At 45.6% G+C, this 12,158-nt stretch overlaps 1 protein-coding gene across 1 annotated transcript in view; it reads right to left on the reverse strand.

The window, feature by feature from the left end:
* Positions 1–12,158, reverse strand: part of cps1 (carbamoyl-phosphate synthase 1, mitochondrial) — a 106,004-nt gene that overhangs the window by 64,561 nt on the left and 29,285 nt on the right. The window contains exons 8-16 of the mRNA XM_029711600.1: positions 10,284–10,412; positions 9,878–9,984; positions 9,161–9,302; positions 8,809–8,886; positions 8,525–8,623; positions 7,877–7,972; positions 5,420–5,609; positions 518–675; positions 1–74 (exon numbers count right to left, since the gene is read on the reverse strand). The exon at positions 1–74 is cut by the window's left edge and continues 55 nt beyond it. Coding sequence (XP_029567460.1) covers positions 1–74; positions 518–675; positions 5,420–5,609; positions 7,877–7,972; positions 8,525–8,623; positions 8,809–8,886; positions 9,161–9,302; positions 9,878–9,984; positions 10,284–10,412 — 1,073 coding nt within the window. The remainder of the gene's footprint in view (positions 75–517; positions 676–5,419; positions 5,610–7,876; positions 7,973–8,524; positions 8,624–8,808; positions 8,887–9,160; positions 9,303–9,877; positions 9,985–10,283; positions 10,413–12,158) is intronic.

Raw genomic sequence — 12,158 nt, forward strand, 5'->3', positions numbered from 1 at the left:
CCGCCCAGGGAATAGGCAGAACGTAGCATGACAGGGTAGCCTATCTGATCCGCTGCCTTCAGGGCATCTGCCACCTATAGGACAAGCAACATCCTTACATCACACTACACTATTCAACTCCGCTCTGCAACTAGACCTGGGTTCAAATACTATTTGAAATCATTTAAAATACTTTAGCTTGACAGGCTTACCGGACCAATAGACAAGTCCTGGAACTCCAAATGCTACACATTTGACACTCTGGGAAGGCTAAATCAAAATATTTCAAATAGTTTTTGAGCCCGGGTCTGCACCTTACACCTATAAATGCCTACACCAGTGTTGAATCTCAAATGTCTTTTCTCATGTTCTTTCCACCGTCCTCTCCTCACCTCCCTTTCACAAAAAGGGAAGCAAGGAGAGTGGATGCAAGGAAAGAGGGAAGAATTTTGAGATCAACCCCTGATGTGAGGTTGAGAGTGAAAAACTAAATCAGAACATTGTTGTTGATGTGGCTTTGTTTGTCCAGAAGCCTCACCGTCTCCACAGCGAAGCTGGGAGCGATCTTCTCATTGATCTCGTTGAGCTTGTCAGCAAACAGCTGTCTGTCCTCCGTAGCCATAATGGACTCTACAGGGGTCCCCAACACCTTCACCCCATACTTCTGCAGTACCCCACTCTGGAACAGCTCCACTCCTACACAGACACACAGGGAAACATGCACACACGTGAGCAAACATATGGGAGAATGGATGTGACTTCAGAGTGTAGGTGTAATAGTCAGATAGAAGGCACATATACTCACACCTCCACCTCCACTCACCACAGTTGGGAGCGGTCTGTCCAACGGGTAGCAATATACCGCCACACACACACCACCCTCCCACCAGAGTATGTTAGCGGAGTTGAGCGGTTGGAAATCCCGCTCATCACTCACAGAGCAGTGCACTGGCGCTCCATGTCCTTTTCAACCGCTCCACTAAAGAGCACACCTCGCTCACAGGGAAAAAAATACTGCCACTCCAAATTCGCTCCATTCATTCAAATCACAATTTAACCAACACCGATCTATTTTTGTGACTACCTGGACCTACCATTTGGTTTTGAAGTATTGAAACCAAACCCTATAATTTCAATGAAAAGTATTTGAATAAACATGAAAAGGTGACCGTAAGAAGCGCTCATCATTTCACATAGGCTACATGTTGTATTAAAACAGCACATAAAACACTAAATAAGTCAGGAGATGGAAAGAAAATGAATTGTTTTGGCTACATTATTAGCCTATTATTTCAAGGCTATAGCCGACAAAGAATTACATTGTGAAGCATTTGCGAGTGCTACACACTAGGCTGGCAGGAACATTAAACGCTCAGCATTTAAACAACATTTCATTGTATTAAATAATTATAGTTTATAAACTGCGCATATAGGCTGTGACTTACTTAGAATTAAATAAAAATGAAATGAAACATGCCTCATTAGGCTTAATGAATTTGAATTCACTTGTAGAAACAGGAGTTTGGCCAGAGTCTATAGCTTCAGGCTCATGCGATGGTGCCTGGAGAGCAGGCCAGCAGTGGAGAATATCCTCTCAGTGCTTACAGAGTTGTTTAGATTTTTTTTCTATAGGTAGACCTAAAGTTTTTTAGGCAGAATAACCCTATCAAAACAGAAAGCTCCTTGAAAGAGGTAATATGTCAGGCCTATTGGGCAGAAATCAATGATAGCCTATCTGTCATGCTCTGACCTAGGAGAGCTGTGTTTTCTCTGTTTAGTTAGGTCAGGGCGTGATAGGTGGGTGGGCATTCTATGTTTTGTGTTCTATGTTTTGGCCGGGTATGGTTTCCAATCAGAGGCAGCTGTCATTCGTTGTCTCTGATTGGAAGCCATACGTAGGCAGCCTGTTTTTCCCTGTGTGTTCGTGGGATCTTGTTTTTGTGCAGCTGTGTTTGAGCAGCCCCAGAACGTCACGTTTGTTTTAGTTTCACCTGTTTATTGTTTTGTTCGGGTTCACTAATAAAATATGTGGAACTACCGGCATGCTGCGCCTTGGCTGATTTATGACAGGCAATTCGAAATAGCACACGTGACAGAAGATCCCACCAAAAGAAAGCCAAGCAGCGTGCGCTCACCAGGAAGACGAGCGGGACCACACAGTGTGGATCAGAGGACTGGACCTGGGAAGAGATCCTGGATGGGGCAGGACCTTGGACAAGGCCGGGAGAGTATCGCCGCCCGCCGGAGGAGATAGAGGCAGCGAAGGCGGAACGGCCATACTGGGAAGAACGGCTAAGAAAGCAACAATTTTTGTGGGGCACACGGGTAGATTGGCTAAGGCGGGTTTAAGACCTGAGCCAACTCCCCGTGCTTACCGTGGGGAGCGAGTGACTGTACAAGCACCGTGTTATGCGGTGGAGCGCACAGTGTCGCCCATGCGCACTCACAGCCCGGTGCGCTCTGTGCAAGCTCCTCACCGCTGTCGTGCTAAGGTTGGCAATCAGCCAGCTTGGAGTATGCCCGCTCAGCATTCCTGTCCTCCAGTGCGCCTCCATAGCCCAGTACGTCCTGTGCCTGCCCCGCGCACTCTCCCTCCAGCGCGCCTCCCTAGCCCAGTACGTCCTGTGCCTGCTCCTCGCACTCTTCCTCCAGTACGCCTCCATAGTCCAGTACGGCCGGTGCCTCCTTTGAGCACTCGGTCCTCAGTATGTCTCCCCAGTCCGGTGAGACTTGTTCCAGCTCCACGAATAAAGCCTCCAGTGATAATCGATGGTCTGAAGCCTGTAGAGATGATCCATGGCACGAAGCCTCTAGTGATGATCCATGGCCCGGAGCCTGTAGGGATAATCCATGGCCCGGAGCCTGTAGGGATAATCCATGGCCCGGAGCCTGTAGGGATAATCCATGGCAAGAAGCCTGTAGGGATTATCCATGGTCCGGAGCCTGTAGTGATGATCCAGGGCACGGAACCTGTAGAGATGATCCAGGGCACGGAACCTGTAGTGATGATCCAGGGCACGGAACCTGTATTGATGATCCAAGGCATGGAGCCCAGAGTCTTCAACGGCGGTCCGCAGCCCAGAGTCTTCAACGGCGGTCCGCAGCCCAGAGTCTTCAACGGCGGTCCGCAGCCCAGAGTCTTCAACGGCGGTCCGCAGCCCAGAGTCTTCAACGGCGGTCCGCAGCCCAGAGTCTTCAACGGCGGTCCGCAGCCCAGAGTCTTCAACGGCGGCCTTCAGCCCAGAGTCTTCAGCGGCGGCCTTCAGCCCAGAGTCTCAGTGGCGGTTGGCGTTCCAGAGCCTCTGGCGATGATCCACGGTCTGGTTCCTCCGGACACACAGAAGCGGGGGTATCAGTGGGCGGGGGGGGTTCTACGCCCGGAACCAGAGCCGCCGCCAATTATAGATGCCCACCCGGACTCTCCCCAATAGCTTCAGGTTTGCGGCTGGGAGTCCGCACCTTTGGGGGGGGTACTGTCACGCTCTGACCTAGGAGAGCTGTGTTTTCTCTGTTTAGTTACGTGACACTATCGTATAGATAATAGAAACAAAATGAACGAAACTTAAGAGATCCGATTGTTTGTTTATAAATAATTTTGGTACAATGACACACTTAGCTAGCTACCCACCTCACTCCTTTCTGTTAGCCTGTTGGGGCTAGGGGGCAGTATTTTCACGGCCGGATAAAAAAACGTACCTGATTTAAACTGGTTACTACTCTTACCCAGAAACGAGAATATGCATATAATTAGTAGATTTGGATAGAAAACACTCTAAAGTTTCTAAAACTGTTTGAATGGTGTCTGTGAGTATAACAGAACTCATATGGCAGGCCAAAACCTGAGAATATTCCATGCAGGAAGTGCCCTGTCTGACAATTTGTTGTCCTTCTAGGGCATCTCTATCAAAAATACAGCATCTCTGCTGTAACGTGACGTTTTGTAAGGCTTCCATTGGCTCTCAGAAGGCGCCAGAAAGTGGAATGAGAACTCTGCAGTCTGAGCGAAAAACAGCAGGAGTGGTCAGGCAGGGAACACTGACACTGGACCCGGCGTGCACGAGAGGACTCCATGTTTTTCTTTCTCTCTTTGAACGAATACAACGTCGCCCGGTTGGAATATTATCGCTATTTTACGAAAAAAATCGCATAAAAATTGATTTTAAACAGCGTTTGACATGCTTCGAAGTACGGTAATGGAATATTTTGACATTTTTTGTCACGAAATGCGCCGGGCGCGTCACCCTTCGGATACTGACCTCAACGCACAAACAAAACGGAGCTATTTCAATATAACTATGGATTATTTCGAACCAAAACAACATTTGTTGTTGAAGTAGAAGTCCTGGGAGTGCATTCTGACGAAGAACAGCAAAGGTAATCCAATTTTTCTTATAGTAAATCTGAGTTTGGTGAGGGCCAAACTTGGTGGGTGTCAAATTAGCTAGCCGTGATGGCCGGGCTATCTACTCAGAATATTGCAAAATGTGCTTTCGCCGAAAAGCTATTTTAAAATCTGACACCGCGATTGCATAAAGGAGTTCTGTATTTATGTATTTTGTGATCGTTAATCGTGAGTAATTAAGTAAATTCACCGGAAGTTTGCGGTGGGTATGCTAGTTCTGAACATCACATGCTAATGTAAAAAGCTGTTTTTTTTATATAAATATGAACTTGATTGAACAAAACATAATGTCCTAGGAGTGTCATCTGATGAAGATCATCTAAGGTTAGTGCTGCATTTAGCTGTGGTTTTGGTTTTTGTGACATATATGCATGCTTTGAAAATGGCTGTGTGATTATTTTTGGCAGGGTACTCTCCTGACATAATCTAATGTTTTGCTTTCGCTGTAATTCTTTTTGAAATCGGACAGTGTGGTTAGATTAACGAGAGTCTTGTCTTTAAAATGGTGTAAAATAGTCATATGTTTGAGAAATTGAAGTTATAGCATTATGAGGTATTTGTATTTTGCGCCACACGATTCCACTGGCTGTTGACTAGGTGGGACGTTGCCCAGGGAGGTTAACATGTGCACCTAATACACCATCATGCTTTCACGATAGGTGTCTTTTCAGATTCCCAATGATTCTTTAGTTGTGGACACTACATCACCACTCGCTCTTTCTCTTGGTCCTCATCTTATTAACTCACCTTGATTTTGCACCTGTGTGTTTTATCAGTTTCTTTATGAAAATATTTAGTGAACTCCATGACAGTATCTAAAGCAAGGGGCTACAGCACACAAGTAGACTACAAATGCAAGCAGTGCCGGGCATGCCCTGAGCTGGTGAAGTGAAATGAGTGCTACTGGAGCGGAACTGGAGTGAAAATGGAGCGGGCGTGAAGGCCAACACTCCAGCTTTTGGGATACTCGCGCCGCGCTCCAGTCCAGGTCCGCTCACACCCACACACACCCAACATACACACACACCCCTAACTCACCACAGTTTAAAGCGGTCTGTCCTCCCATAGACAGCAGGATGCCGTCAGGTCGTTCGGTCTTAATGACCTCTGTGACGAACTGAGGCGTGACAGGCAGGAAGTAGACAGAGTCAGCCTGTTTAGTCCCCACTTCGTTGGTCTGCACCGATGCTATGTTCGGATTCATCAGCACCGTCCTCACGTTCTCCTCCTGGAACACACACACGCAAGGAGGGAAGACACACACACACACAGGACATAGAAATGTTGATGTTCGATTTGACTGAAGACATTTGTGGAGATTGTCATACACACATAGCCTGGTCTCAGTTTGTGTTCTCTGCTATCATGACAATGACTATAGGAGTTGGCTGTACTGCACAAACAAACCAGGCTAAAAAACAAGGCAAATACAGTGTATTCAGAAAGTATTCAGACCCCTTGACTTTTTCCATATTTTGTTAAGTTACAGCCTTATTCTAAAATGGATTAAAGAAATGTTTTTCCTCATCAATCTACACAATACCCCATAATGACAAAGCGTAAACAGGTTTTTCGACATTTTCGCAAATCTATCAAAAAATGTAAAACAAATACCTTATTTACATAAGTATTCAGACCCTTTGCTATGAGACTCTAAATAAGTTTTGAACCACCACGACTCTTCCTAGAGCTGGCCGCCCAGCCAGACTGAGCAATCGGGGGAGAAGGGCCTTGGTAAAGGAGGTGACCAAGAACCCGATGGTCACTATGACAAAGCTCCAGAGTTCCTCTGCGAAGATGAGAGAACCTTCCAGAAGGACAACCATCTCTGCAGCACTTCACCAATCAGGCCTTTATTGTAGAGTGGCCATACGGAAGCCACTCGTCAGTAAAAGGCACATGACAGCCCACTTGGAGTTTGCCAAAAGGCACCTAAAGGACTCTCAGACCATGAGAAACAAGATTCTCTGGTCTGATGAAACCAAGATTGAACTCTTTGGCCTGAATGCCAAGCGTCACATCTGGAGGAAACCTGGCACCATCCCTATGGTGAAGCATGGTAGAGCCAGCGTCATACTGTGGGGATGTTGTTCAGTGGCAGGGACAGGGAGACTAGTCAGGATCGAGGGAAAGATGAACGTAGCACAGTACAGAGAGATCCTTGATGAAAACCTGCTCCAGAGCACTCAAGACCTCAGACTGGGGCGAAGGTTCACCTTCCAACAGGACAATGACCCAAAGCACACAGCCTAGACAATGCAGAAGTGGCTTCAGGGACAAGTCTCTGAATGTCCTTGAGTGGCCCAGCCAGAACCCGGACTTGTACCCGATTGAACATCTCTGGAGAGACCTGAAAATAGCTGTGCAGCGACGCTCCCCAACCAACCTGACAGAGCTTGAGAGGATCTGCAGAAGAATGGGAGAAAGTTCCCAAATACAGGTGTGCCATGCTTGTAGCGTCATACCCAAGAATACTCGAAGCTGTAATCACTGCCAAAGGTGCTTCAACAAAGTACTGACTAAAGGGTCTGAAAACGTATGTATGTGATATTTCCTTTCTAAATGTTTAATACATTTGCAAAAATGACTAAAAACCTGTTTTAGCTTTTTCATTATGGGGTGTAGATTGATAAAGAAAAACAACTATTTAATCAATTTTAGAATAAGACTGTAACGTAACAAAATTTGGAAAAAGTCAAGGGGTCTGAATACTTTCCGAATGCAATGTACATGTGAGCCTCTGCTTCTTTGTTTGTTGTAAGTAACTATTTTATTTTTTTGTAACTTTTGGACAAGCTTGATCGGATCTGGTTCAGCCTCTCCTGACTGGCTCTCCTAGATCTGGTTCAGCCTCTCTTGACGGGCTCTCCTAGATCTGGTTCAGCCTCTCTTGACGGGCTCTCCTAGATCTGGTTCAGCCTCTCCTGACTGGTTCTCCTAGATCTGGTTCAGCCTCTCCTGACTGGCTCTCCTAGATCTGGTTCAGCCTCTCCTGACTGGTTCTCCTAGATCTGGTTCAACCTCTCCTGACTGGCTCTCCTAGATCTGGTTCAGCCTCTCTTGACGGGCTCTCCTAGATCTGGTTCAGCCTCTCTTGACGGGCTCTCCTAGATCTGGTTCAGCCTCTCCTGACTGGTTCTCCTAGATCTGGTTCAGCCTCTCCTGACTGGCTCTCCTAGATCTGGTTCAGCCTCTCCTGACTGGTTCTCCTAGATCTGGTTCAACCTCTCCTGACTGGCTCTCCTAGATCTGGTTCAGCCTCTCCTGACTGGTTCTCCTAGATCTGGTTCAGCCTCTCCTGACTGGCTCTCCTAGATCTGGTTCAGCCTCTCCTGACTGGTTCTCCTAGATCTGGTTCAACCTCTCTTGACGGGCTCTCCTAGATCTGGTTCAACCTCTCTTGACGGGCTCTCCTAGATCTGGTTCAGCCTCTCTTGACGGGCTCTCCTAGATCTGGTTCAGCCTCTCTTGACGGGCTCTCCTAGGCCCTCTCACCTTCATGGCTTTGACAGCCTGTGATCCAGAGTAGTCAAACTCCCCAGCCTGACCAATGGACAGACCTCCAGACCCCAGCACCAGCACCTTGGAAACCTGCATTAAGAAAAACACAAGGAGACATTAATAATACAGTATTAGCAGCGCTTGACTTGGGCAGGAGCTCACCAGAGCTGAGTACGGGCACCTCAAATTTTCTACTGCTTGAGTTCCTGCACCTCTTATAAAATATTAGCTCAACAGTATTGTGGAGCTCCTGCACCTAAATATAAACAGTACCCGCACCCAAAATGATTAACGGCACCTATTTCAGTCAAAGTCAAGCACTGAGTATTAGTACATACATGTTAGTATGTTTATATACTGTACATCACAGGAGGTTGGTGGCACCTTAATTGGGGAGGATGCGTTTATGGTAATGGCTGGAGCGGAATGGTATCAAATACATGGTTTCCATTTGCTCCGTACCAGCCATCATTATGAGCCGTCCCTCACCTATGACCCTGGCGTTTCAAGCGCCATTCTCTTACCAACTGAGCCACAAAATAGAATCGCAGATGAAAAATGCATACAGATTTTTGGCCCTCTATCTTGATGAAGTAGAATGATTTTTGACTGTGTTGTACCTTTCATTAGTTAGTATCTTACCGGAGTCCTAGGTGGGATAGCAGGCTTCTTGGGCATGACTGACACAATGTTGGCCTCCTTCCCATTCTTTATCAGGGATATGAATGCATCAAATAGGAACTGCAAAAAAGACAGTGAAAATGAACTATGAATCACAGAAAATATAGTTTTGTCTGACTTCTACTGTGGACTGTCCATCCTGCGCAGGAAAAAGTATTTCCTGTGTACTTAAATAGCCAAGGCACAACAGGGGTGTTTTGCAGTGATCAATAGTTTAATTGTATCTGTTTGTAGAGCAACTTTACCTCAGTGTCTGTAGGTCCTCCTTTAGCTTCTGGGTGGAACTGAGCCGTGAAGACTGGCTTGGTGTCGTGCATGATGCCCTGGGACACAACAACAAGATACACAGTTTTGAACGACTAAGTTTGTTGTAAAAAAAAAAAAAAAAAAAACATAGCTATAAACTTAGGTAGAAGTTCACTTAATCTTTGTTTAACCAGTATAGTCCATCCATTCGGTAACAATGTTTGTTTTCTAGAGAGTACGGAGCTAAGACAAATAAATACAACTGAACCTAATCATTCAAAACAATCATGCTGTATCTATCACAAAACCCAAGAGAGTGTGTTTCGTGTCGTGTCGGAACACAAAACAGACTTCGTTGGTTCCGTCGTTGGCGTTAACAAACAGCGGGCTCCATCCAGGTGGTAGAGAGGTGCTGTCAATGCCGTAACCATGGTTCTGGGCTGTGATGAAGGCCTGGCCCGTCATCACGTTGAGTACAGGCTGGTTCTGACCTCTGGAGAACAATAAACATCATTAAAAATGATATGCAGTTACATCTTAGTAGCCACAGACTTAGAGGGCCAGTTTCCCAGACAAAGATGAAATCTACTCCTACACTAAAAATAATGCTAAATAGAGTATCTCCATTGAAAGTACTTTTTAGTCCAGAATTAGTCTTAATCTAGGTCCAGGAAACCAGCCTATAGAGTTCTAATATCTCTTCAATTCCCCTAAGGTAGAGGGTTAACTTCAACAGAGCAAGACCCTAATGATGAAAGAATCAGCTGGCAAGAAGGACGCTAATACGTGTCCTGCAATTAGGGCTGCAGTCTTCATGGAATTGATCAGAGGGCCTTCAAAAGGGGGGTCGCAGGCCACCAGTTGCCCATCCCTGGGTTATAGGGACAATAGAGCCCTGAGTATCAGGCCATTAGCGACATGATGGTCATTGGGTACGACCAACACATGTCCGTTGAGTCAGAGAACACTGACTCAACGGTCACATGGAATTTTACTGCGATCATAACTAATGACAGTCGGTAATACGGTCACCAAAACAGCCCTACCTGCAATGCATGTGTAGTTTACCTGTTACCCATGGGCAGTTTGTAGGACTGGGCCCCTGCAGCCAATGCTGTGATCTGGTTGCCCATACAGATACCAAAGACAGGCTGTGGCCGGTCACTCTCCAGGACCTAGAGATGAACAACACAGCCAGGGAGGTGGTAGGATGAAGGGGAATAGACCAGAGGGAGAGCAATGATGAGAATAATGTAGTCATATGAAACCACCTTCCAACTAGTTTACAACAATTAGTTTAAAGAAATCAAAATGCGGCAAGCACTCTCTAATAAAGTATGACTTAGATGTATTTTGAGCAATCACATCTTTTATCATGGTAACACACCTAAATGGTTTTATAAGTCCTTTGTAAACTGTTCTCTTCATCTAATTCTCTTCCCTCTGTAGTGCAATGGGCAGCAGGTAATGTTACCTTGCGGACGTTCTGTATGAGGTCTCCTGCCAGAGAGGGATCCCCAGGGCCGTTGGAGATGAACAGGCCATCGTACTCCAGACTCATCAGGTCCTGGTTCCAGGGCACCAGATGGACCTCAGCACCACGCTACAGCATACAGACAGAGAGACAGAGAGAGACACTTATTATCATCAATTCTATTCATGCTGCTATTTTAACAAAGAAAATTTGAGCAAAACGCTACCGAAGTTCTACCAACACTGTAGTACTCGCTCTGGAAAAACATTGGACAGCTGCTACTCAACTTTTGGAAATGCCTAAAAGGCCCTCCCCTGCTCTCCCTCCTGATCTGATCACGACTCCATTTTGCTTCTCCCTTCCTATAGGCATAAACTCAAACAGGAAGTACCCGTGCTAAGATCTATTCAACGCTGGTCTGACCAATCGGAATCCATGCTTCAAGACTGTTTTGATCACACAGACTGGGATATGTTCTGGGTAGCCTCTGAGAATAACATTGACGAATACACGGATACGGTGACTGAGTTCATCAGGAACTGTATAGTGTCATGATGTTGCCCTGTTGGGTGAGGTTTATGACCCCCCCCATAAATACCTTTCCCCCTTTTCTCTCCACTCTACAGAACGGACTCTTGGAAAGCCCTTTGTTAACATAGAGAGAGTATGGTAACATCAAAAGGTTGGGGAATGGAACAATATTTCCCTTTCTCAACCAGTTGAAAGTGTCCGTTGGTACTTAAAGAAAATTATCTCAGATCATTTAGTGTCTGGGACATTATATCTGATGATAGGACAACATAAATTGTATCTTGGAAAGTCTACATATTTTAGTTATCAGATTCACATGGAATTGTTGTGCAATTTAAATGTTTAAATATGAAACTATTTGTGAAAAGGTCAAATGTAATTTTAGCCTCCTAAATAAGTCAAACGTAGGCCCACTCAGTGGCCCTGCCCAAGTGAACAGACATTGGTTGAGAACTATGAAACATACCCTTCTCTTCTCCAGTACAAAAGCCCGTTGACAGAAGTCAAACTCAGTTCCCGATGATGTAAGGACTGGTGTCCATATGTTTAAAAGGGCGAATTTCAACTACAACCTAACGAAATTAACATTTAGTTCACAACGACGTGAGGACTGGTGTCCATACGTTTAAAAGGGCAAATTTCAATGTGGGGGTGATGATCACCCCGCTGGAATGGTGAATTTCAACTTTGACCAGCCAGAATATAGCACGAGCTGATTATGGCAACTTGGTATGAACTTTGAACGATTATTCACTAAAGAAGTGATACATCCTAGACAACGAGTTAGCAGCTGCAGCTGTAAACGTACGTGGCCTAGGAAAAGACAGACAATCTCCAAAGAACGACAGGCTATTTTAACGTATCCGCTCTACAACACTACCACCAGAAAGATTATTCAAAGGACAATGGTGATCTTCCATCTTCGACCCATCTATCGAAGCGCAGCTCAGAATAAATATATATATCTTGCATTTTCCTTTTCCGAATGGGCGGTTATTAGAATGCATAAGATTCTGTATTTACTGTAGCATAGCTTCTCAAGGTCCGATAGAGATTCAACCCCTTTGTCCCTCAGTCTACCCGCTCCTTTATTCAAACTCAACCCCTTCCTTTGTGTAACCAGCCGTCATATCGGGTTAGCCCACTAGGGGCTTTTCATGACATGATTAGTAATCGATGTGTGATCTATCCTGTGTATATATACTGCTCAAAAAAATAAAGGGAACACTTAAACAACACAATGTAACTCCAAGTCAATCACACTTCTGTGAAATCAAACTGTCCACTTAGGAAGCAACACTGATTGACAATAAATGTCACATGCTGTTGTGCAAATGGAAGAGA

The sequence above is a fragment of the Salmo trutta genome, chromosome 24, assembly GCF_901001165.1.
Source record: "Salmo trutta chromosome 24, fSalTru1.1, whole genome shotgun sequence".
NCBI classification, from domain to species: domain Eukaryota; kingdom Metazoa; phylum Chordata; class Actinopteri; order Salmoniformes; family Salmonidae; genus Salmo; species Salmo trutta.